Here is a 27700-nt window from a genome sequence, read left to right as displayed (position 1 = left end):
GTTACTCTCATGTTCCTTGTCCAGTTTTGGGCCAGAGCGCGAGTCAGCGGCTCCCAGGACTGGTTTGAACTGGACTATGCCCAGGGACACCAAATGTGTCCCTCATGCAGACTTTCAGGCACTGGCAAGCGCACCCACCCAGTCCTAATAAACTAAGTCCTGCCTGGCAATGGTCACAACTCCCTGTGATAGGATACCCATTGTTCTGCCTTCCCTGGATCGAGCTTGTCTCAGCAGCAGGAGGGCAGATATGTGTCTCTAGTTGGCAGCAACCATTTTGTGCTGTCCGGGACTAGATGGCTGGTACCGGGAGCACCAGGAGCCCAACGGAGGGCTTTCCTGGTGGGTGGAATCCTACCTCCCACACCGCTAACTGTGTCTGGGTATGAATCAACATGTTTGACACCAAACACGTTAGGGTTTGTTGCAGCAGTTTTCAAGATGGTCATCGCATGGTCAGGCAATGCCTCTTTATATTAGTATATGGCTGCTTCACTGGCAACCCTGGAGAATGGACTCCGTAGGCTGCAGGGGTGTCTAGCTCATGCGGGGGCACCCTCTCACTTAGAACCAAGCACCCTGCCTTCAGGATTGTAAAGTCCTGCTATAGGGGTGACTTATAGGTTTTAAGTGCAGTGAACCTTAGATATAGTAAACCTATATCTTTAGTAAGAGGGTAAGCACCAACTTACACAGGCTGCAATGGCAGGCCTGTAGTTCCATTTTAATTGGTCTCTCATGGGTGGCATAATACATGCTGCAGCCGATGGGAGACCCCTGGGCAGAGGCGTAGCTAGAGCTTGTGGCACCCGGGGCTATCCCTCAGATTGCCGCCCCTGGGGAGGGGTGCTGGGAAAAAAGGACGGCGAGCACTTGAAAGAGGTCCGAGAGACGCGTAGTATCGCTGCTAACAGTTACCTCGATCATGCAAGTTACATGCACATACATGACACGGTCCAAGGCTACACAGTTGAATACACCGGTGACAGGCAGTACAAAGGAGAACACACACACTGCATGATCTATCTGGGGACTCAGAAAAACTGTATGTGACATCCATCAGAGAGCTGCGTGAACAATTACAACACGAAAGGAGTGCATACCACATATCAGCCCTACATGAAGTTAGAATTTTAGAAATCCTGTTTTATGCTGTGAAAATTGAGGAATCTCAATTTTATGCTGTCCGAAACATTTCCCAAGGTAAGTTTCTCTTTGCCTTCCTTACGAGTTTGCATTAAATTCTGCTATGTGTGGTAACTCCGGGAACCACACTTATTGGGCTTATGAGTTTTGGAATGAAAACCATGTTCCCTTGATAAATGCTTTCAGGTCATATCTATCAGGGGAAAACCGGAAGATGGCATTTAGGTGCAGTAAGCAGCAAGATCTGGAAGTTAGTCCTCATTACTGGGGGAATAACCACTCGTAATGAAGGGTATAGCAACAACAAAACAACAACAAAAAAACTATTCAAAATCCTTCCCTTCTATCCCTCCACTATCCTTTTTCAATCCAAATAACAGACTAACATGTCCACTACTCAAATAAATTTCCTATTTCACTATACTAATTCACCACTAATCCTTTATGGGTTCCGGAGTAGCATGCTACTCGCCGAAAAAGCACATTAACACCTCAACGGGTTAGCAAGCGCTATATAAATGCAAACCTTTTTACCTCTTCTACCCCTTCGGTATCCTTCTTAATCCAAATAATTGACTAACATACCGACCACTCAAATTATTAAAAATGACTTGCATATTTCATTATACTAATTCATCACTAACACTGTATGGGTTCCAGAGTAGTGTGCTACTCGCCGAATAACACTTCAACCCCCCCATCAGAGGTAGCAAGCGCTATATAAATGCAAACCATTTTTCCCTTCTCCATACCCTTCTCAATCCACATAATCTGACTAACATATTCACCACTCACCTTACTTTCATATTTTCACTATATTAATTCACCACTATTCCTTTCTGGGTTCTGAAGTAACGTGCCACTCGCCAGAAAAGCGCTTTAACACCCCATCAAGGGTAGCAAGCGCTATATAAATGCAAACCTTTTTCCCTCTTCTATCCCTCCACTATCCTTCTCAATCCAAATAACTGACTAACATATACACCACTCAAATTACTTTCAAATTTTCACTATACTAATTCACCACTAATCATTTATGGGTTCCGGAGTAGCGTTCCACTCACTGAAAAAGCGCTTCGATGCCTCATTATGGGTAGTGAGTACTAGATAAATGAAATTACAATACAATACAAAAAATAATTGCAAAAGTGCCATCAACACCCTCAAGCAACCAGGCAAGGGGAAACCATGCAACCAAATTTAAACCCATTCTTCCAAACTCCCGACCTCCACAAAGAAGGTAGGTCCATATCAGTGTGTCAAAGGCAATATTGAAGCTACATGAAATCAACCACATCTGGCCCACCTTCTGGGTTAAACAAGACTTTAGGTTAAAGTTGTTAGATATATGAGGTCCTGCACCTCAGCCTCCTCTAAGATATGTTGCAGCTTTGTTCCAAACCACAGAGAGCAAATGCTGATAATGCAAGAAAACAGAAGCCAAGGGGTTCACAGGAGGAGCCCGAAAAAATTGAAAGGATATCAGCAAATAAAAGCAAAAATCCTGTGTGCATGGGAAGCAGTTGGAAACACACAGGAAAATGACTTAAACACCATTATTATTCACAGAACAATATGGACCTCACAGACCTCCCCAGTGCCCAGTTGGCAATGTCCTTCTGTGCTGTAGTGTGACATTGTATCTCAGGTTGAGGCAAGCTGAACTAAGGTACGAAGCCATGGCAGGAGTAGAGTTTTGGCTTCCGGTGGGGGCTGGGCTTATCAGTAAGACTGAGTGAGGGCCCAATTCGGTTAAAACTGAGTAAAGACCAATGCCCCTATGCCCAGACCTAGCCTAGACCTTTTTTTCCTTGAATTGTTCTTCTTCAAATCACTGCAGGGATGCAGGCTTTAAAACTGTTGACGGATCATACTACTTGCTAGTGGTACAGTCCAGTTTAAGAGCAACAAAGCATTATGGGAAAGGAGGGACGCAGTACTTCATATCTTCAAGTGACCCTTTGACATCAGTGACACCTTCATCAAATCCTGCTTTTGTGACAAACAGCACTTTGCTTTCTGGTGTTCTAGGATCCACAGAAGCAAAGTGGTCTTGGCTAAAAAGCCAAGTTTGGATGAAGGCGTCACTTATGACAATGGGCGGTTAACACGCTTACTACTTTCATAGGATTAGCAGGATAGGGTGCCATCTTACAGATTCTTCCACCGATAGCAGGCACCTGATCACATAAAAATTCCCGCGACTGAAGCACCGTTTCTGCTCCACTGCACCACTTGCCCACGGACTTAATAAAGATCATTGAGAATTCATGATGTGATTGTGCACCCAGACCAACTGGTACCCCCCCCCCCCCCCCCAAGCTCTCTTCAAATGGAATACATCTGCATGGGCAAGTTCCCTGGCTGTGATTTGTTACTTTTTTTAATCTTGAAATGCGCCATTCGCTTTTCTAACTGGGATATTTCTGTTAGCCGGAAATGCAATGTTGTTCTTAAACCGCTTTTAAATTTTGTAAATATGTTAGATGCATGCTTTTTACATATTTATGCTTTTAAATAACTAATAAACGTTTGCTAGTCACTTGAACTGTTCATAGACATGACTGGATAACAAGGATGCGCTGTCCTGGGGCTCTGGAAAAAAACACACAGACACACACCACACAGACACACACACACACAGACACACACCACACACATAGACACACACCACACACAGACACGCACAAAACACACACTGACACACACACACACACACACACACACACACCACACACAGACACACACACACAGAGGATGGAAGCCCTATTATGCAGGGTGTGTAATTACTTTGCACTGAACTAATGTTATATATGATGAAGACATATTAGATTAGAAAGATGATTCCGCGTTTCCTGCTGCAATCATTTGAAGGGAGGAGACAGCACAATACTACACCATGCATGTATCGGAGATGTGGGACACCCAGCTCCCCACAGACATGAATTGACGGGGCTGCTGTATTCTGTTTCTGTTTGTTTACCACCGGGGGTCAGAGACCATAGGCTGCTTCCTTTCCACATGTTGGGGTAGGGGGCGGAGTGAGGGGAGTTGACAGACCGACGATAATGAGGAAATATAACATTAAAAAAGGAAACAACTTACTTTGCGCTCCCGCATCGATGAGTGGCACACACAATGGCGGTAGTAGAAAATACATGCAGTGGGGGAGCGGGAATCTGCCCCGCCGGTTAATTTGCTGGCTCTCGCCTTGTCTTCTGGTATAAAAGGGAACTCCCTGGCCCTGCCCCCAGAGGAGCTGCGGAGGGCTATTCCGGGCTGCCGGCGCCAGGCCTGACCTCGCTGCCCCGGGCAGCCTGGGTCTCACAGGTCGCGAGCAGGAGGCCTTCCTCGCTGTGCCCTCTAACGGGCCACCAGTGCCGCGCGGCCGCCGCCCGCAAAATAGTGCCGCCTGGGGCGGACCGCCCCCTCCGCCCCCCCCTAGCTACGCCACTGCCCCTGGGGTACCTTTGCCCTGGGTACATGGGTACCAAATACTAGGGACTGAGAAGGGTACCCCAGTATCCAATCTGAGGTGTACCTAAGTACATAACAATACAGTTTAGGGAGAAAGCAGATAAACTGGGGTCCTGATTAGCAGGATCCCAGTCAGACTAGTCAAAACACAGCTTGGTACCAGGCAAAAAGTGGGGGTATCCAGGCAGAAGGATCCTACCTTCCTACAGTAATACAATCTTGCAGTGAGTTTTTAGGTTCTTACTTCATAAAGGATCTAGTAGGTGATCTCAATGCTGCCACCTGTTTGGAAATAGACAGATCCACATGCAATTCTAGTAGACTCTCCAGATCTGCTCCATCAGCTTCAAGATGTGCATATTCTTGTAAATGTTATATTTTTATATGTTGTATCCGTTGATTCACAATACATTTATTAAATTTTACTCTTCCACAACAGGCCTGATTCTAACGTCGAAGTGATTGCTCGTTGGTGTAACCAATGTTGAAATTTTGCCAATAACTATATCCTCTCAGTTCAAGCTATAATGGTGGGACAGATCTAGGTGAGTACAAGGCCCAGAGGAAAATGGGAGACCAGGGTTCTGCTATACAACCAAGGGGGTATTACAATGCCAGATTTTAAGACATTCTTCTTGGCTGTGGAGGTGTATTATGCCTCCTTGAGGTTTACAGAGGGCATGGAACATCCCTGTGTTTCCCAGCACCTCTGTAATCAAGTATATTGGGCTCCCTGAAGGGGCTAAACTCGGATATCAATATATGGATAATGATAAGGCAGTCAGCAAAAGACTGGATAAATTAGTTGTCCCGTGTGTATGATACCTCCCTCACGGACCTCCGAAGAAACCTCAAGACGTGGCTCTTCCAGATGAAACAAGTATGATGTTCTCCCAAGCCCTTCTCAGCGCCTGGGTACCCTCACAGGTGGTTAGCCAAGCTCTACAAATTCACATAACATAACACACAACATAAAGTACTCTCCTCTCTAGATTCAACATTCCAAGTCTCTTCTTTATATTCAAGAAGCATCCCCAGGAAACTATGTTCAAAGTTGCGCTACAAACGTTTGTGAATCTCCTTTCTGATAGTCTGCTCATAGTTACAGAACATTAAAACACAATGGTACCCTGAGATTTGCTAGATATATTATTTTGGGAAGGCTTAGGCTGGTATCAAATATATATTTTCAAACAGTTTGGCTGAACTATAATCACAATGATTCAGCCAGATCCCATTTGGAAAAATACTTTGGTTCTCCAATAACGGTGAGCAGAGGGGTTTGTTTCTCGCGAAAATAATACATTGTCCATGAGTTATGAACGCAAATTAATACAGTGTAAATGTATTCACCAATACTAACACACACCTAAATTGTAACTCAAAACAGCAGACCACTCATCTCGCTGAAACACCCCCAAAGCTGAAATGAAGGCATTTGTCATTGTCTACATCCATACCATTTGTGCTGAGATCTTTCTAGCACTTGGTAAGATGATATTTTCAACACCAACTCTGCCACCAATGAAGGCATTTTTGGATTCATGAAACTATCCATAAAACGCTGAGATTGCCTTTCGTATGACCAAATGATTACCTTAACTATCCTAGCCTAGGGGCCTCCCAACCAAGGTGAAATACTGTTTGAGAGATAATACTGCCCGGATGTGCAGATTATACCTTAGTGTGTACCTGCTGGCAGTGTGTTGTGGTGACATCTAGTTAGCTAACTCAGCCACCTCATGCGGTCTTCTTCCAAGCTATAGGATGACACTTACTTATAATTCAAATGACTCAAATTCCCAATACTTTTATTTGCGATGCTTATAAATTTATAGTTACAAGAATCCTTGAGTAAAATAAGGAGAGGATTGTTCTGTCTAATCTGTTAAAGGTTGCCCATCCAACTCTGAACAGCAAAACGGCTAGAGCTCCATGACTGATGCACAGGAAAGTAGTGATTGGACACAATTCTCGATTTTTAGGAACTCCAATCTATGGCCATACTTCCACATATTGGAAACCCCTTCCAACTTTTTTTAGTTCAAGATCTATTTTCAGGGGGACTACTCTACCTCCTCTCCCTAGTGGAATCCATTTAACCTCCATACTATATTACTAACCTCTCAACCCTTATAAGTCTCTCAGCCTCTCTCAACTCTAGGGTGTCCCATAGCTAAATCACTAAAAAAAGGTCTGGTACCACAATACCTTCTCATGTCGTCAAAGGTTTGTCTGTTAACCATGAATCCAGATTGGCCTTCATGTAAGATGCCTGGTAGCATCTGCCATAGTCTTCTGGCCAATAATATGTTGTTTCTATTATGCAATAGACCTATATAAGGTGCACTGTTGTATGTTTTTGCCGAATTTTAAAACCACCACTGTGGTTGCCATATTCATGAATTCAGTGACTTTGCCCTTTACACAATCGATTGAATTAACCCTGCTAAGGTGGGCACCAATTGAGTAGACCAACAAAGGTGAATTAAAATGCACCCTTTATTCTTGCAAGCAAACCCATGGCACGACCGTTGAATACATGGATGAGGTTAAATTCAGTTTGAGGTGTGCCTATGGTCACACAGGATGGGTCCTGACTGTGTCACAAGTAATTAACAATTTCAAAAGAAAAACTGCTCCTTCAGATCTATTACGTTTGAACAAATTAGTACAAGCCTTTGAGGGTGTTGCCAGCGATGCCTGAGTTGATCAAAACGATCAGATCCCGGTGAGTTACACAATTTCATATTCTTTATTGTGGGTTTAATTTTGTCTTCTGTAATCAGGGCTACAAGTGACTACTTTTGGCTATCTGTTAGTGTTGGAAAGTCTTGTGTCAAAAAAAATTCTCTTTGCTCCTCCTCATTTTCTTGACCCTTAGATTATACGCAACCTTATGAGTCCCTAAATAGTGGTGCCTTGCTTGCATGCTGATATACAATTTGTCCATCTTTAGTGGTGGGCAGTAATTATACCATTGAAGGGGGCGACACGCACACATACACACTCACTAACACCCATGCATTCACACACACACACACAGACTCATTCACAACACTCACATTAAACTTACCTTCACTATAGAGTGGGAAGCCTCGGAGGTCCCAGGAAGGTTGGGATTGCTGCCTTCCCTCCTTGAGAGAAGGCAGCAGTTCCTCATTTGTCACAGAGTGGGATGGGGTCAGTGCGACTGCTGACCCTGTCCCACTCTTTGACGAGGTGCCACTGATTGACACTCATCTTTGGGCATTTCAGGGCTTAAAACTGAAGCACCCATGTTATGTTATGTTATAATAGACTTATACCGCGCACTAATACTCAAGAGTGTCCTGGCGCGAAGAATAAAAATTGATCCGATGAACAAGGCCTTAGCATGCCGCTGGAAACAGGAAAGTCTTCAATTGTTTTTTAAAAGATCTAAGATCTAGGATATTACGCAGCTCCTGCGAAAGTGTATTCCAAGCCATAGCTGTTTTAACTGATAGAGATTGGCCCCCTAGCCGAGTCCTACGAAAGCGAGGAATCGACATCCTGCGGTGGGTGACTGACCGCAGCACTCTATTCGGCGCATAGAGAGCAAAACACTTCCGAATTTACATGGAGCCAAAATCATGCAGTGCTCTATGTGCCAAAGTAAGGGCTTTAAATTGCACTCTTTGGGCAACAGGCAGCCAATGCAGGTCACATTGATATTTGTTTACGCTGACTCTTCCGGAGATATTAAACAGAAGTCTGACAGCGGCATTCTGTATGGTCTGTAATTTTTTGAGAAGATATCCCGGTATCCCCACATACAGAGCATTTGCGTAGTCGAGGCGAGAGAGAATAAGTGCACGCACAACCATTTCTTTAGCTGACTGCGGCAGCAAAGGGAGGAACCTTCTTAAGGACTTAAGGATGCCAAAGCACAGTCCAGAAAGCTTCTTGATTTGGTGAGTAAACCGTAGGTCCTCTTCAAACCAGACCCCCAGATTTTTTGCAGGGGAGCCTTCCGAATTCGGAAGAGGAAAGTCAGCAGGCCATAAAGATTTTCTAAAATCAGATGGAAAATGGCCGTACAGTAAGACCTCAGACTTATCCTCATTACATTTTAGTTGGGCAGAGGCCAGCCACTTAAACACCGCAGAGAGGCAGTTCTGGGCAGTCTCCGTTGATAAGTCAGAGTCCTTCCAGGTAAAAAGCAACTGTGTGTCATCCGCATATGCAATTATTTTAGCGCCCATCTGCTCTGCCAAGACGATCAGAGGAGTCAGGTAGATATTAAAAAGTAGAGGGCTAAGGGTAGAACCCTGCGGGACACCAGTAGACCGCTTTTTGGAAGTAGAGGAAAAGGCAGGCATTCATACCTGTTGAGTCCGATCCTCCAGGAAAGATTTCAGCCAATGCCAGGCAGAACCCACAACACCGATAGAAGAAAAGCAGGAGAGAAGCAATTGGTGGGGTACTGTATGGAAGGCGACAGAGAGGTCGAGTAAGACCAAAGCTGCTCTGCCGCCCGCGTCGAGGCACTCCCGAATTGCCTCAGTCATTTCCACCAAAGCAGTCTCGGTACTGTGGGATGCCCTAAACCCCGACTGCGCTGGATGGAGAAGGCCAAAAGATTCCACGTAAGCCTCCAGCTGACGAGAAACCACCTTCTCACAGATTTTTGCCATAGCTGGTAAAAGAGAAATAAGACGGTAGCTAACCAGCTTTGTTGGATCCAAAGAGGGTTTCTTCAAAAGAGGCAGGAGTTTGGCCTGTTTCCAACTCCTAGGGACCACAGCAGTCAGTAGAGATAGATTTATAATCCTATTAGCCTCGAGAGAGACAACCTCAGCAACACCGGCGAGCACCCTGGCAGGGACGGGGTCAGATGGAGACCCCGATTTAAGAGATTTAAGAATAGCCAAGGTACCAGAACTGTCTACCGGCGTAAACTTAATAAAAAGAGAGGAAAGGGCCAAGGGGGCTAGGGGGGGGGGGAAGACCCAGGACGTCCAGTGGGGGAGAGTCCCGACTGAAACTGTCTTGAATCGTCCGAATTTTTTCAGCAAAAAAAGAGCCATGTCTGAGGCAACCAGTGACACTCCCCCTTGTCACAAGGGGGAGGGCCCGGGAAACTTTTGCTAGTTTGGGGATGTCACGCCCACAGGCTGTAAAATCCTCAGCCTGGTAAAGTTCAGCTCAGGAAGCCAGGAGTATGTAAATTTAGTGCATGTCTAGCTCCTGGTTGCCTGTCCTGAACAAGGAGAGTGCATGTCAGGCTGACCTCTGAGGGCATGGACCCTCAACTCATATGGCTGGGTCGCTGCTGTACGTCTTCCTGCACTAGGTTATGTATCATGTCCTGGTTCAATTTTGCCTTCAGCATATTGGCCTGAAGAGTGGCTTGTTCCCCATCTCATATGTTTTACATTTGAGTGACAGGAGTGTTTTCTTTTATGTGTTTTTTCTGACCTGTTGACCAACTAAAAAAAGACCAGAAGAGCTAACTAATGCTGCAATCATATCTACATGTAAGTCGTATGTCTATTCCTCACTCTCCTTTTACTCACAACACTGCTAAGCACTGTTCCATAATACGATAATCGCACCTCAAGAGTCATCGTCCATGGAAATGACATGGAAACACTTGAGATTAAGACAGTCTCCCAGCCCCATACCCTACATAGTGTAGCATGCTCCCAGTGTGGGTAAGGCCTTCAGCACCCAAACTAAGGGTAGTAAGCCCTATGTAAATGCTACAATGCTATATCGTCTGACATAAACATTGTGTCTTTAATATCGTCCACAAACATATTGCTCTATTTGAGTTAGTAATAGAAAAACTACAGCCAAGGGATGATATTTTTGTAAACAATGTTCAGGACACATTTGTGAGACCGTGTTTTTGTATCCAAAATTCTGACATACAACCACTGAATAATTCGTATAATGTACCTTCACTGTTTTCTAATTTGCTAATTTAATTACTTTTTTAGCATACACTACAAAGTAAATTGTCTATATGTGCCAGCATTAAAACAATCACACTTGCAAATCACACTGACATTACACATCTTTATATTTATATAATAATATGGGTAAAATAAAAGGTGCATATATGGTCGTCAGAGAGGCGTATATGGGATAGAAGTAGCTACCCCTGGTTTGTCCTTTGCTACCCATAGCACCACCGTTAATCTCAGGGGTAATCATTAATATGAACAGAAGGTAATCGGGACTCTGGCAGCCATACCCATTTTCAGTAGATTACACTCCCTTCCCTTATGCTAGCCACTTAGCAGCAGATAGGAGGCTGCTGAGGAGCTAATAGTGGCACAAACAGTCAACCTTCTGATGTCATCAGTGGATCAAAGTGTGCACGATATGACTTTTCCTATTCCTGGTGTTGTGATGAAGTGGTGTCCATGGATGCACAGTGGAATAAGTCTACTGAAAACCATGGCTGTGCTAAGGAAAGGATGTTTTTGTACCTACCTAGAAGGACGTCAGGTGTTCTCAGCAGTAAGAGTAAGAAGAAAATTAAATACAAGCCTTCGCGGACCTCGCACAGCAAGCTAAAACTGTTAACACTGGCATCAAACAATGTGTCCAGTCTTTATCACAAATATTCATTCTTGTAATTTTATAACAGGGGGTGTCGGCCTTGAGCCTACTCAGCATATCCTTTCAATCGATTCAATGGAAGTTTGTAGGCAATTTTACCCACTATTAGAGAAAGGAGAACATACTTCAACTTTGGAAAAGTGTCTATGGTGTTGAATTACTAATCATTTTGAGTGACATATGCGTTACTTTAATTTTTAGCGAAGTATTGTATCAATACGTAATTTTTTTGTGAAGTATTGTATCCACTTGTGAATTTGAGTTTGCGTTCCTCCATTGGTTGTATTAAACTTTCGCTTTTTCTCACAGTATGAAGATAATACATTATTCACATACAACAATATATCACATGGCCCTTTATATAGTAATATGAATATCTTACTTAACTATGATTTGGCTTCTCTTTATCGAGCACATACCTGTCTCAGGATCTAAACGTATGACTCTTCCACCACTGTAGCAGGCCACCCAGAGTTTCCCCTCGGCGTCGATGCACATGCCGTCAGGGATACCTTCATCCTTCTCCAGCTTGTACATGTGCCGGCGGTTTGCTGCCGAGGAGGATTAAGAGATCAGCATTTTAATAAAATTGTACTTGCTAAATATTCAACGCATATCAAAGTAGGCTCTATCACTGATCAATTTCTGTGACAACATTTGTGTGATCACACTGGTGTGCATAGCTCAAAGTGAACTCCTTCGACTGTATTCTGGAATATCGAAGAAGGAATATACAGTGGTCACAATATCATTAGCAAAGTATCGAAACTCAAAACATTGAGGAGGTACGTGCATAGAGGGAGGTATAGATTTACTATTCTTACCTTTTTTAGTAGCTAGGTCTTTGCATCAGAAACCTTGGGTGGTTGCACAGCCCACCCAATGTTAAGCCCTGTGATGATGCAAAGTAGCACAAAGTATCGCACAGTGCTACTTTGCATTCCATAGGGCTACTTTCCAGTGCTAAACAAGTTTTGTGCTGGAAAGCCCAATGTAACAATTTGTGCCAGTTTGCATCACTTTTGGGACAAAACCATGGCATAAAGTGTTAGTGAATCTGGGCCCAATTCTGCAGGTCTTGCCTCATTTTCTTGTTAAAGTCTCAGAAAAGTGGGTATTTACCACATATGGGGGAAACCTCTCCTTGGGGTTATAGTATTTATACCCCACCAAATTCTGACCAACTTGTAATGAGTGCTCTAGTGTCCGTTCACATTCCCACACCACTTCCCTCTCTCCCTCCCTTGAAATCACACAGGCAACCCCTCCTTCTTAGCATTCCAGTATATTTAAGTACTACCTTGCCTCCTATCACCATTCACCATCTCCTTGTTCCCTTCCTACCTTTTCCTCCCTGAATGCTCTGCACTCACTGTCTCTATTGATGGACATTGCAGTGGGATGAAGAGACCATTCCTAACCTGTTATAGATACAGGCATTGCAAGGCTGGAGAAGGGTTCATTCCCCGACTTAGGGCCATATTTATCATTAAGTGACACAGTGCAGCCAACCACCTTAAGCACAATACAATACGGTGCATTCCGGCCTTTTCCTGAGTGCTGGCGTACAATGTGATGCTTAGCACCAACGCAGGCACTCTTGCATCATGGTGCAAGGGTGGCTGCATTGTAAGCAGGATTGTTTATGTGCAGGAAGGGCCACCTTGCTGCACAAAAACAATTCCCTGAGGCATTTTCATCTTTCTACATGTGCTGCATAATGCAGCACACATACAAAGAGGAAAAAACAAGGAGAAAGAATCATATGTCTCCTTGTTACAACTCCCCTGGGAAGGCGAAGCATTTTGGTGCATTCCCAGGTCTACCAGTAATGGTAACTCTGGGAATGCATCAAAATCCATGGGTTTTGCATGGGAACACCCATGCACCACCCATGGAATGCCTCCCTGGGGAAGAGTAAAGCAACATAGTGGTTTGCGCTGCGTTGCATTACTCCGGATTTATCAAGCCACTCAGGGCCACACAAGATGCCTTGCATGCCTTGATAAATCACATCTTAAGGGTTGCGTCGCTTTTGCACCACGTTTCGTAGTCTAAAAGTGGCGCAACCCCTTGATGCATATCGCCCTTACAGTGTATAAATGCCCAAGATCGGGCATGATTCGAAAGGACGATACAGGTACGGTTCAGACCAGGAAGCATTTTCTGGTTGAAAAAACAGCCCAGAGTGCAAGCTGCAGCCATATGATCTTATCCCTTTTTCGCCTACAATGTCACATTTAGTTGTGACTTCTTGATTACAACTTATAACATATGTGGTCACTATATGTTTATTGGTGTTTTGAAGAAGTGTTTTCTCAGCTATGTGCTGGGCAATCTAAATAGTTACAGTCTGTACTACTTCTGCTCTGATTATAACTAAAGGGCTACTTTGATGATAACTTCATGATAACTACATCCTTTATAGCACGAAATCATCAACGTCTCTTATTGGGTTGTATGTCAGAATACTGTCTACAGAAAATCGCTCTGACATAAATACTGGATCTTAAATATCATTTACAAAACTTCCATTGGGAGTAGATTTTCGATTATTAACTAAAATAGGGTGATATTTTTGTAATGATATTTAGGATACATTATTTGTCTTAGACAATATTCTAACAACCATATTCTATGTATTGTAATAACAGTGGTTCTGTTAATTTCCAACATCATGGTGCTCTGTTTATCACCTTTGAAATCATAAAGAGCTAAGTTAAACCAGTCAGGTTTCAAAGCTATAACCTAAGGGTGTCCATGTCTGCAGGTAAGGTATTGATGGCCATGTCAAGGCAATTTTTATATTATTCTTAGTCTCCAACATGATATACGTTAACATCTTCTAAAATTAATTTACAAGGCTCTCTTTATAAGAAAGTTGCATACAAATGTTGGCGGTTGTCACATCGTAGTCAAAGGCATCCACATTGTAGGAAAGGCTGTCTATGTAAAAGAAGGTCTTGTGGTCAAGGGACCAATCCAATCCATTGGAAATGTCCACTTGGTCAAAGTTTTTCACCACTGAATGATCGGCGAATAGGGTGTAGAGGGATCCCTGGTTTCTCTCAACCACAGCCGGTCGGATCTCCTGTGACATTGTACCTGAAAAAAGAACACAATGGATTACAATTGACTAAAAATGGTTTTGAACCTATCAGAGATCTAGGATCCCATCCACTCATTATTTTCTGTGAGTAAGTGGACTTACTGCTGACTTTGGAGTGATGTACTCCTGAATTTCTGGGAATAAGTTACACTTCTTCACAGAAGAAAAGCTTTATGAATCTACGTCCAGTTACTACAATGTTAGTGCTTTTGAAATCATTAAGTGCATAGGACCTACAATAATCAGACTAACTAGTCAAATAAAAAAAAACGAATTCAAATACGATGCATGAAACATGTTTGAAACAAGCACACAAATGCTAAACATGCTATTATAAATCAAAAAAAATAATTAAAAACTATGGGAACCAATTCCCACAGCTGTGTCCTTACTTCTGACACATGACTGACTTAGCAGTGATTCACAAAAGCATAATGGTGTAAGTTACACATGTATGTTACATATGTGGTGTTATCATCTATGTGGATTCGGGTGCCATCGACATGTGTGGACGTTCCATAGGAAGGGTTAGAGAAGTGTTCAGCGATACATAAGGTAAATGAGATGAATTAAACATTCATAACTTTGTGGATATTCACAAGCATTTGAGGTGAATTTCTCACTTTTACCTTCACTTCTAAAGCCAAACCTTATTGATTCAAGCGGAAGTGGTGGAGAAATTAGAGGAGAATGAACGCAGTCATGAAATTGACAAGGGCCAATGGCAAACTGCTAACGCCACAAATCATAATGATGTAGGAGTGCTCAAAACACCACTTTCCATACCACAGCACACATCCTACATGCCAATAGGGAGAGGTACTTGGAATACTCCTACAGAAAGGAAGGAGTTTCAACAGTAATATACTCATGGGAGGATCCTAGGGGGTGGCCAGAACCAAGGCCCAGAGATGGGAGCTGGGGGTAGAACTATTAAGAGTTAAGACAGCCATCTATTAGTGCTTTCTTTTTACTTTTTCCATTTACTCTAGGTTTCAATTATGTTGCCTCCTTCAGCACTACACAATTGCCAAATATTCACTTTGCCTATTTGTGATGTTTTCATATTTCTAGTTTGCTCATGTGTGAGGTTTTAATGCCTTCTATGAGAGGTTATTGACATTATATAGCAATGGAAAATCAAATTATGCAATGTGGCAAGAAAAGTCAAATTAGACATCATAATGTGTGCACGTTCTGTGGTAGGATTATTAATCCATTTTGTAATTTTAATATAGGTTAAGCAATATTTGATTGTAATTGCAATTACATAGCATTTCGTATACCTGATGAGGAGCCGAAGCACATTAGTGGATGGATAGTATGGTGCACAGTGCGGGAGTGCTTGATTGAAACAGTGGTCAATGGCCATGTGCCTTACATGGGAAGCGTTTCTGTGTGACCACAGTAGTGCTCTCTCTCAGTGGTGTGTAAAATTCATGGTTAAAGGTGTGCTAATGTCACTTCCTGTGATGCCACGGAGTCTAAGGCCATATGATGTCTCTTCCACTACCCCTAACATTTTTGTGAATCGTCGTCCATTTTTACGCTTTTAATGTCACTGTGTCCTTGTAACCAACATATGAAGGCCTGTCACTTGATGACGTAACTTCATTACTATTGGCTGAAAATACTTCTCGCTTGTTGTTTAAACTGGTGCTACGCTGAAGTCTAACCTGGTTGGAACGCTACGTATACACTGTTGGAACGCAAATGCTAATCGTTTTGGGGCTGGTGTCACATTGTAGCTGTATCCTGCAGCGGGGGCCTCCCACAGATCAGCCAAGACTCACAGTCGGCAGATGCAATCGAAGAGCACAGGAAATGGCCCCAATATTCACACCGCATCCAGATACTGGCAGGTTCTTTTCAATGCACATAACATAACATAAAATAACATAACATAACATAACATTTGTATTTGTAAAGCGCACGTTCATCCATAAGGGTATCTTGGCGCTGAATAACAGATGTTTATGGTTACCGTACTCAATGGTACTAATTTTAATAGAAGATGACTTTGGCCCTTGAAGATCCCACCGACTGCTAAACTCTTCAAACCACAGCTGTAGCTGTGTTGAGATTGAAAGAACTGATTTTCGCAGCTCGTTGCAAAAATGAGACGCATGCAGAAAACAGAGATCACACAGAACGGAAAAGTTCAGAGTATGTTTTATACTACTTCATCCACAACTATCATCTCTGGCATCCTCCCTGCTACCAGCAGTCAGAGGGTTCTAGAAGACTGGTCATAAGTAGGTGAGCCAACAGCTCAGGACGCCGATGGGAGCCCACACAGCCATAGGATCTATGATAAGCGGCCTGCCCATCGAAAGCATGTTGCAACGCTCCTCCCTACCGTTGCACGGCCACTGATCACAGACCACAGACATAGTACGAATTCAGCAAAGTTGAAAGGAGGGCAATGTATTCATTTTGTTTACATTTTTGTTGAGAGTACACCAGGTCACTTCAAGTGTAAGAGCGGTGTGCAGTAGGTGCATAAGATCACAGATGAGACGCGATCATGCTTACGTAAACCAACCTTGGATAGTGAGGTATAAAAAAAGGTGACATGAAAGCCAGGAGTCAAAGTTATGAAGGAATGTAGAGTCAGATCATCAGGACGGGGTTTACATGACAAGTTGACGACCATGGGGTAAAGACAAATAAAGGTAGATTTAACTTTGGTACAACCGAATACGCCAACACATATTTGGCTTGTAGTCTTGGAATCAAATATGGGGAGTGTGGATGGCCTAGCTAATCCCAGATCATCAAGACAGGATTCAATGAAAGCTAGTAATGGCTTCAATAAAACAGCAGTAAGAATACATTGAAACAGTGTGCTGGGGACCATTTCCCCGGATATTCCTGACAAGAGTAATCACTTTGCTCAGTTTTTGGTCTGAAAGAAATGTTATGGGTGGACAGCTTAGACTTTCAGGAGAACAGGCCTCTATCTTTGACGTAGATTTTGCTGTTATCAGGTGTTTGCACATAAAAAATATGAATACCTAAAGTTTTGTACTTAGTGCTGATGTCAGCAATAAACAGAAGAAAGAGGGACATACATGGTGAGTGCAGGTGTTTGGTAATCCTGTGGTGCAAGTCGTCTAGGCAAGGCACCACACCATGGATTTAATTAGGGCTAAGCAATCAGAAATCCACCATTGGAGTTTTTAAGGCACTATATGGTAGCCAAAGTGGTTAAACCACAAAAGCTAAAACAGTCGTACAAACAACTGATTTCTTAATACAAACGGAATGAAAGATAGGTGAAGCACTATAAGCAAGTGTGGAGAGGGGGAAATGTGACTGCTCCATTACCAACAGGTTTGGGATTACCTCCTCTCCCTGAATGGAGTGTTAAATGGTGATTATATACTTTTGGAAGAACCCACGCCTGGAAAGCACCTGCATGAAGTTACTTGTATTGAGATTGGTCTTGGTGAAAATGTTGACACTGTAGATGTCAAAGTGGTAGTGACAGTAAAAAAAGGTAGGGCCCGATTCACAAAAGTAATCCGAGACAAAATCCTAACTTTATGACTTTCAGTATTCACAAAGTTTATTTAGGGGTAGTAAAGTTAGGAGTCCTAACTTTACTACTCCTAATTGCCCTTTGTGAATACCGGAAGTCGTAAAGTTAGGATTTTAAGACCAAAACTTAAGTTTAACTGAGACAAAATCCTAACTTTATGACTTTCGATATTTACAAAGCATTTAGGAGTAGTAAAGTTAGGAATCCTAACTTTACTACTCCTAAATGCCTTTTGTGAATACTGAAAGTCATAAAGTTAGGATTTTGAATCAGATTACTTTGGTGAATCGGGCCCATAGATGTTATGTTTGTGGAACTGTGTGTGCTTGGGTATAACACCACAAGGTATAGGCCTATTTGCAGAACTGCATCAACAAAATAATCATGACAAAGTGCAGCGATATATCCGAATTGTACCTGCGAAAAACCTTCCCTGGGGGTCAACTTTGCCGTCATTAAACCTGTTGTTGGGTTTATCCTCGTCAATGTTGGCAAGGGTTGTTACTGAATGGTCTTCCCAACTGAGACTGCCAAACCGCCTCCCCACAGCGACAACATATCCGCCGGACTTCCGGAGGGCCACTGAGCCAATGGGAGCATCTACAGATAGAGTAAGAGATAACATACAGTGTCATTACACAATGCAGTATAAGCTAAGCCAATAGCGGTGCGTATACAAATATATATAATAAATTTAACATATTTTCTTGTAGGAAAGATATCTATGCTCTTGGTTCATTGAGTCAGAGTTTGGTATGCCAGGTACAGTAGCAATCCTATGAAGGCCTAACAGGTACCTTGCAAATAAGTAACGTTCGGAGTAAGTATTGCAGAGTACAATAATGTATTTTGCATATGGCATGGATAGAATTACCAGCTTCTTATAACAAACAAAACTTTAAGACTTATTTAGAGTTCAGTGGATGCAGGCCATTTGGTCCACAGAGAAAAATATGCCACCTCATGTGCATATTAAGAGGGGTGTTGGTGAGACCTCCCACTTTGGAGCAGGTCATACTAGGTTATATTCCAGTGCCGCACTCAGAGATTGGCCAGTTGGCTATGGGTGGGCGGGCCTAGAAGACACTCGCCCAGAATAGCAGCCTGCAGCGGACATACTCCCGACCCCTCCATTGTACTGACATATCAAGGGTATCTCCCGCAAGGGTATAAGGGACAGCTAGCTAAAGCACACATACACATTTCTGGAGACCTTTTGATACAGTATATTTCTTAGCCTTAATGTTCTTAACTCAATATTCTGTGCATTCTGTCTTCTCATCAGCAAACTGAATTTCGTGCCATACATGTTTTCCACATAATGTTTTCAATGATCTAATCAGAAATTAGGTTATAGGTGTATATGATTGATTTCACCCGTTGTACAAGAAGACTTCCCTTGGTATGCCTAATGCTATTCTGGACCACTCAAAGATCAGTTTGGCATTTTTATGCAACAAATATTTCTCAGAAAAGGAAGCTGCATCTGTCTTTTGTAGGCTTCTTATGCAGGAAATTAGGTACAAGTCCCTTTACTCGTTGCAGCTCTTTATCGCTGCAATGTTCGGGTGCAGCCTGGTGTGCGCACAAATGTATTTTTTTGTGTTGGGTATAAAGCTTTACTTGTGTTTATATACCTAGACGTTATCATTAAAAGAGTGATTAAAGGGCAGCATAATTGAACCCTTTCTTATACATTATTGGATTGAATAGCTGTGTTTTTCCTACTTCTCTTAAGAGCCATCTACACCTCTGAGAGCCTACAGATATTTGAAAGAAAATTATATCTATATGTTTAATTGATACATGACAATTCCGGATCTATTCAGAAACTTGGCAGACAGAGCTGCCGATTATTCGTTATTCATGGCGTTTGGTTCCTGGTCAGGTAAGGGTGCTGTATGCACCGTTTTTCTGTGTTCTTTAAGATCCTGGTGCTAATGGATGTACTTTGCTGTGTTATCGAAGTACATCAATTCTACATGTATCTTCTCCCTTCGTTGGTGAGCCCTCTCTCGTGAAAGGCTCATGCGAGGGAGTAACGCTTGTTTTGCTTTCGTACTTTTCCAGAGAATAGACACTATTAAATGCATGGGCAACATAGACACTATAAAACGCACTTCCCAGATCCTGTAGCACTCTGAAAGAAACACACACAGCCTCATTTATGAAAAGCGTTGCATCGCTGCATGAAAACAGCGATGCAACACTTTTCAGTGCTCCCGCCTTGCGACACCATGGATGTGCCGTATTTACTGTACAGCGCTCCATGTTGCAAGAGTTTACAGATCCGTCATTATTCCGGACCTATCTGTAGGGGCAAAAGTGGCACATTGCTGGGATGTGTCTGAAAACAGACGCCTCTCCAGCAATGTGTCCTTTCACATAGGGAAAACCCCATATGAAAGGGCCATGCATCAGTCTTACTCCTGCTGTGAGGCAGGCGTAAGGATTAGACGCAGTGGCGTCATAGAAGTATCGCAGTGAAATCTTTTCTGCACCGGAACGCCCACCCTGCATACATTTACCTGTCACAGATATAATGTAGTGCAGAGCTTTACAAAGTGACGCATCTACCTAGATACAATATAACCATTCCCTGTAAAGCTCTCCACTGCTCCTTGCCTTTAAATCTATCTGTACTATATCAAACACCAGAAATGTAACTGATGATGGTCTGACATGATTAGGTGGGTGGTCTAATCTTTCCAATATTCACAGCCCGCAAAGGTTTGGATCGTATGTTTCTTATTTGCGAAGCACGGCTTTAGTTGTAGCAAATATAAGTCATATTTTGGAGGCCTGGCTTTGACCAGTACATTGTTCATTTTGTACCCAACCCGTGGCTACAGGCAATAGCTACCATTAATCTGTAACCATAATGGATGCCTGCCACAACACCAAAATCAAACACCAATATTGTTAATAGAACCCAAGATATAATTGAGATTTTGCACATCACCAATTACAAAAGACCTCTGCTTTTGTAAAAGATACCAGACAAAAGATTCAATGTAGTAACAATCCTCCTTTTAAAAACAATCTTTAGTTACAGCATAATGTTAGAATGTGGAACCCTATGTATAAACACTTACTATATACAAAGAATTTTCAAAATTGGGAATAAATCTAAGTAATTATATTTGACTGATAAGTAATCATTAACAAATGTATACATTTTAGTTCAAGAATTAAAATGTAGTAAAACTATTGTTCTCACCAAATCTTCTCTCAAAGAAATAAGCAACTAAGGACAAATTATTGCTAAGATTAAATAATGCTCCTTGTTACACACAGAGTACAAGTCGGCAAAACATGTTTAAGTTGAGCTGGCCTCTTCATGTCACAAAGCCACAAACTTTGTGTACCCGTGAAGGCCTGAGGATGCTCTAATGAAATCCTTTCTTAAGGAAAAAGTACACTCTATAAAATATCTAGGATTTAATTTGAAATTTGGTGCTGGATGCTAAGGTCCCTATGGTGCCTGTTTTCTCCTACAACTGGACTGTTTTTCATCAATTGGCATGGTCAACCATGAGATCTTGTTAAACATCGGGAAAAAATGGGTGTGAAGTTAGAGTGCTGGACTGGTTAATCTTATTTCAAATTCCTTTTTACCATTTGGTCAAGATGGGTTGTTCTGAGTTTTCCCCTTTTATTCATGTCCTTTGGAGTGCCCAGATTTCTGATAACTAGGGTGAAACTGGTGCTGGGTTGCTTGTGCTGTGGTTCAGGGAGGACCTGGCCCGGCAGTTTGGGTGAAGATTGAATTGCATTTGTCTGGGTCCATGAGGTGGCATAGTGTGCAAAATAACGATGGATTGGGATGTGGCTTGAGCAATTACCAGTGGTTGAGATTAATTCAAGGATTAAATCCATAACTTGTTTGTATACTTTAGTGTGTCGCACTAAGTGGGTCAGGGATGTCCAGATGTGGGTCCCGGGCACTCTGTGTCAATGAAACCAAGTTATAACTGGCTGATGGCCCTAAATGAGGCAAAGACGGTCCTGGTTTCTTGTATTCTGGTTCAGGAAGGACCTGGCCTGGCAGTTCGGGCTGGACTGTTTCCATTAGAGCTAGGTCAAAACTGATGTGCGTATGGCTGGGTTCAAACTGAGGTGGCATGGTGTGCAAAATAACAAAGGATTGGGATGCAGCCCGAGTAATTACCAGTGGGTGAGATTAACTCAAGCATTCCATCCATCACATATTTGTATACTTTAGTGTGTCGCCCTAAGTGAGATGGGTATGCCCAAATGTGGGGTAATACTTTTTGTTCTTGTTTTTAGTAGTTTGACCGTCTTAATGAGTCTACCCAGTATGATAAGATGTTTAAGTTTTCTTTTGTGTTATTATGCTTTTCTTATAATAAAATATACAGGACTTATAGCCATCACATCCATGTGGAAATAGTATAAAATATATTTCCTACGTGAAGATTTTATCATTCAAGTATAAGATATTTGCTTCTCTTTGAAAGTGTTAATTCCCCGCGTTATGGTATTTTTCTAACTGGAGATCACATTTCTTCCACTGGATGATTAATCTCTCATTCCTGGAAGATATCAAGGCATACATTTGCTTTTTCACTTTCTTGAAGAAAAAGAAGTTCGTTTTAGTAAGGTGGCACTTCACCATATTGGAATACCCTATGGTTAAAGGCAGCGATATTTCTGGGATTCTCTTTGTTTAGCCATTGTTAAATATTGGCTAATATGCCGAAGTAGATTGTAACGTGCAATATTTATAAAATGTTAATAACTTCAATCCTGCCCTGAAGACATAGCTGCCTAGATATGTACCAAGTATGACTTTATGATGTATCTGATCTCTTTTGAAAGACAGCTTCTTGTGAATATACACGAGAAAGCTGAAACATTATTGCAAATCTAAGTGTAAACCTTACAACCTGCAGGTTTTTTACAAGTGACATGGTAAAGGTACGTATGTTAATTACCATGTAAGTAACCTGTTTTTGCGAGGGTTTGAGTGTGATTTAGAGTTGTTTTGTGTCTGATCACATCTTTGCAGTGCAGATTACCCCTTTCTGTTTAGTCGACAAAGTTCCACTCCAAATGTCAAACTTTGATATTACGTTTCAGACACTGCATAGTTAGTTTTCTTCATGGTGGAGAGGAATGAGCATCAAAAGAGAAGAAGTCTTCAAAAAAACATTGATTTATACTATTAAAGCGTAGATAAGATTCTATTAACCCTGTTAGCTTGTGCAACATTCTATCTCTTGGTGCCTTCTTATACCATTTTGTCTAATTTTAGGTTGTCCGAAATGAGTCTCCGTAAATTGACAATAAGACCAACTAACAATGTATGGAATTAATATCATTGTTCTCCTAAAGGACTTTCCATGCTTGCTTTGACCAATAAATTAACAATTGATGATGTTTCAAATATATTCCATTGACTTTTATGAATGGTCAACATAAACTTACCCACTGCTATGCTCTGCACTTGGTTGGTTTGTGGGTTCCATCGACAGACTTTCTGCCCTGTGATATCCACATACAGGAGTGCACCTTCCTTCTCCTCCCAGACCGGGGACTCGCCGATGCGATACTTCTCGTGAACAACGTGTTCAATTTTAATCGACGACATAGTCTGAAAGAAAAAAATAGCGCATGAGTAAAATGCTATCTGGTATGTACTTTAAATCCATGCCTCACCCCTTCCTGAAAATCATGCATTTTTATGTATGAATTAGAATCTTATAGAAGGTTCATTTTTAATTACGAAAATTGATGTGTTAAATGGCAACAACTTATCAGCAATCAAGTTTCTTAAATACTAATTTATGCTTAGTGCACATGATATATATGTTAAATCCGCTTTGTAATCTGTACAATCCGAAGTTTTAAGGTGCCATGGTGTTTCTGTTCGGCTATTTACATATCGAACTTCACATCCAACGATGGACAAATCATAAACCTATGTAAACAAAAGGAATGCTGTAGTTTACAGTATAGCGCACAATCAATTCATTTCACGTCATCGGGGAGATTCTTCTGGAGTCACTTACTCTCTCCTCCTGAAGATCCAAAGAGACCGACCTACCATGATCACAAGAACTGGACTGGAGCTATCCTGCCCCATCAGATCTCTGATTAGTGCTTGGGGATTTCTGATTATTCAGATAGCGACTGCGGCTCTATCTGCAGTGTGCACCGTGTCGCTCTAGAAAGATACTAGGACATTAAATATATGAAAATGGATGTTTCGCGTATGGTTTACGCATCACTCAATATTGTCTACCATAGATTATTTTACGCTGCACTGTCTCTGAACAGTGTATAATACATGCCAGTCCAGGCAGGATTAAGTCCCGGATGGTGACTTTGACCGTAATTTATTAACTTGAATGCACCAACTTTCACCAGATTTGCCTGCTGCAGCAATTGTTTTTGCCACCTTCTTCCACCTCAAGATCAAGGAGATCTACGACAGCTTCTCAACCCAACACCCACCCAACCCACCCGCAACCACCACACCCAATGGCTCTAGACCCAAGCAGACTTTGCCCAAATGGACCACCCTCACCACTGATGACACCCTCAGGAACATGAAGAGCATCCACTGTGGAGCCCCCTCCGATCTCTGCTCTCACCACATCTTCAACAGCGCCGGCACCTGCATCGCACCCAAATTCTGCCACACCATCAACTGTTCCATCGAGTCCACCACCTTCCCTGAAGACTGGAAACACGCAGAGATCAACCCCCTGCTGAAGAAACTCTCTGCCAACCCGACGGACCTCAAGAACTTTAGACCCATCTCTCTGCTCCCCTTCCCAGCCAAAGCCATTGAGAAAGTCATCAACGCCCAACTCACTGAGTTCATCTAAATGAACCACATCCTGGACCTCAACCAATCAGGCTTTAGAAGCAACCACAGCACCGAGACCGCTCTCTTCGCCGCTATGACGACATCCGCACCCTCCTCGACCAAGGCAAAACTACTGCCCTCATCCTACTGGACCTCTCAGCCGCCTGCAACACCGTCTCCCACCACACCCTCTGTGCAAGAATTCACGACGCCGGCATCCACGACATAGCCCTAGAATGGATCCGCTCCTTCCTCACCGGCTGAGCACAGAGAGTCGGACTTCCACCGTTCAACTCAGAACCTACAGAGATCAGCTGTGGAGTGCCTCAGGGCTCCTCTCTGAGCCCCACCTTCTTCAACATCTACATGGTCTCGCTTGCAGCCATCGTCAGAAACCACAGACTCAACATCGTCTCCTATGCTGATGAAGCCCAGCTGATTCTCTCCCTCACAGACGAATCCACAGCCACCAAGAGCAACTTCCACAACGGGATGAAGACAGTCGCCACCTGGATGAAGGACAGCTGCCTCAAGTTTAACTCAGACAAGACTGAAGTCCTCATCCTGGACTCCACCCGCTCTGCCTGGGACGACTCCTGGTGGACGCAGCACTCAGAACCCCCCCACACCCACCAGCCACACACAAAACCTCAGCATCATCCTGGACTCCTCACTCTCAATGAACCGCCAAACCAACGCCGTTTCGTCCTCCTGCTTTCACATGCTCTGCCTGCTTTGTAAGATCTTCAAGCGGATTCCCACCAAGTCCAGAAAAATGGTCACCCATACACTAATCAGCAGGAGACTGGACTACGGCAACACACTCTGCACCAGCACCAAACAGAAACTCCTAAAGACATTTTAGAACATCCAGAACGCCTCTGCCAGACTCATCCTGAACATCCTACGCCGCAGCCACAACACCGGCCACCTGAGAGATCTTCACTGGCTACCTATCAACAAAAGAACTACCTTCAAGCTCCTCCCGCACGCATACAAAACCCTCCACAACACCAGACCTGCATACCTTAACCACCGCCACTCCTTCCACATTCCCACAAGACATCTCCGCTCTGCCCACCTGGCCCTGGCCACTATCCCACAGACCTGCAAGACCACGGCTGGAGGAAGATCCTCCCCCCTCCCACCGTGAAGACCTGGAACTCCCTGCCTCTGCACCTCAAGCAATCACCATCGCTGCCACAATGCTGGAAGGACCTCAAGACCTGGCCCTTCGACTGAACCGCAGATCCAGCCCCCCACACTACCCAGTGCCTTGAGACCCTCACGGGTGAGTGGTCGCACTTTAGAAGACACCTGATTAATTGACTGACTTTAACACTGATGCTAGTGATAGATGCTGTGTTCGCAAAGCTTTTTTTTCTTTTATACTGTTTTTTGTATGTATACTGTTTCATTGTTGTAATTAGCTGACATAAAACACTTACTAAGTACTAAGGTGGCACAACTACAACCTGGATTTTTTACAAGGAGATACAGTTCTGAAATTGACAGTACCATAATCCCTAAACCATTAATGGGCATCAAATCTATCGAGCTCACCTCCGTTGGCAAGAAAGTGTTTTTTTTTTACCAGATTGGTTTATTGACTAACTAGCAACTGAGACCACCAACGCGTGAGCCAGTTTCTGTGTCACCAGGGAACTGAACAGTATGTGTAATGAAGACCACAATATAGCACTCTGGTTATAGCTGAGTTTACTAGACTAGGCTTCCACTAGATTTAACCCAGACACCTAGAAATGAAAGGAGATCTACCACTAGAAAGGAGATCTACCCTAGAAAGGAGATCTACTCTGTGCCAAACAAAGTCTTCAGCCACTACCCTGCTTTTCAAGCTCTTAATTTACGTTTTCACTGCTAGACATTACTGATGTGACTGTGAGACCCAGAAGTGAGCAGCAACATACACAGATTGGCCAGAGACAGATACTGACACCAAAACAGCGACTCCCAAAAACACATATGTCTACACATGCGCACACTTGTGATAACACCGCGCCACACATGACACAAAGGTATACAACAGTGCCCAAATACATTTAAACATACACAAACAGGCAGACATTCCTAAGGAACATTTGTTGACCTTTTCCTTGAATGTCACTTTCTGCACTAGCTCAGGTGGTGGAGTGAGCCTGCTTGCCTCAGAAAACTGAGACTCGCTTGCTCGGACATCTGCAGCTCGCTCATCCCAAGTTCCTCTGATCTAATTTCGAAAGCAACTTACACCGGCCCTTTCTCCCCTCTTTGCTGCCTTTGACTTTGTATTTCCTTTTTAAATATTCGTCAAGAACAAATGTGGCCAATGTTATCAAGATCGACTAGGAATTAGCTACAGTACTCGGGCAAAAACGTTTAGGTGACATGTTTGCCTTACAATATTTCTAACCCTGTTTGTTGCCTCTCTCAAGAGCGCCTAGAAAAAATTAAGATATACATTACGCACAATACAAATAAAATGCACATAAAAATACTAATTACCTTTTATTAGAACATTGGAATGTTGGTAGCTCCATTGAAAACAATGGAGTGCTCCGGGCTTATAATGGCTGGTATAAGCCCGGAGCTTCAACATTCCAATGTTTCTTTGTTCACAGCTGTGGCTGTGAACAAAGGCTTCAGGGAGCCTGAGGGGATTTGAATCCCCTCGCGCTCCCTGAAGGCTTTGTTTTATTTGTTACAACATTCTGCCCTCTAGTGGCAGAATGTTCCAATAGCCTTATAGCCCTTCGTAACAGGGGTATACCGGCTATTAAAGTACCGCTCCCTTGTTAAAGGCCCTCGCCTTCGGCTCGGTCCTTTAACGCTGCAGCGGGCCTTTAATAGCCGGTATAGGCCGCTACGGCGGGCTATAAGGCTATATTAATATGACCAGATTTTGAAAACAAAAAACCAGGACATTCCACAAACAGAGAAGTAGGTATACAAATCAATGGAGTGGCGCAAAGTGGATTTTTTTAACAATACT

At 43.0% G+C, this 27700-nt stretch overlaps 1 protein-coding gene across 5 annotated transcripts in view; it reads right to left on the bottom strand.

Annotated features, from left to right (window-relative positions):
* Nucleotides 1-27700, bottom strand: part of RGN (regucalcin) — a 92406-nt gene that overhangs the window by 21970 nt on the left and 42736 nt on the right. For all 5 annotated transcript variants that reach the window (XM_085622851.1, XM_085622850.1, XM_085622848.1 and 2 more), the window contains 4 exons: nucleotides 23322-23487; nucleotides 18288-18470; nucleotides 14107-14322; nucleotides 11637-11768 (listed from right to left, as the gene is read on the bottom strand). In XM_085622851.1, coding sequence (XP_085478977.1) covers nucleotides 11637-11768; nucleotides 14107-14322; nucleotides 18288-18470; nucleotides 23322-23484 — 694 coding nt within the window. In that variant the 5' untranslated portion in view covers nucleotides 23485-23487. The remainder of the gene's footprint in view (nucleotides 1-11636; nucleotides 11769-14106; nucleotides 14323-18287; nucleotides 18471-23321; nucleotides 23488-27700) is intronic.

This window comes from Triturus cristatus, chromosome 8, assembly GCF_964204655.1.
Source record: "Triturus cristatus chromosome 8, aTriCri1.1, whole genome shotgun sequence".
NCBI lineage: Eukaryota > Metazoa > Chordata > Amphibia > Caudata > Salamandridae > Triturus > Triturus cristatus.
Note: the sequence above shows the minus strand (reverse complement) of the source record. Positions and strands in the feature narration are given on the sequence as shown.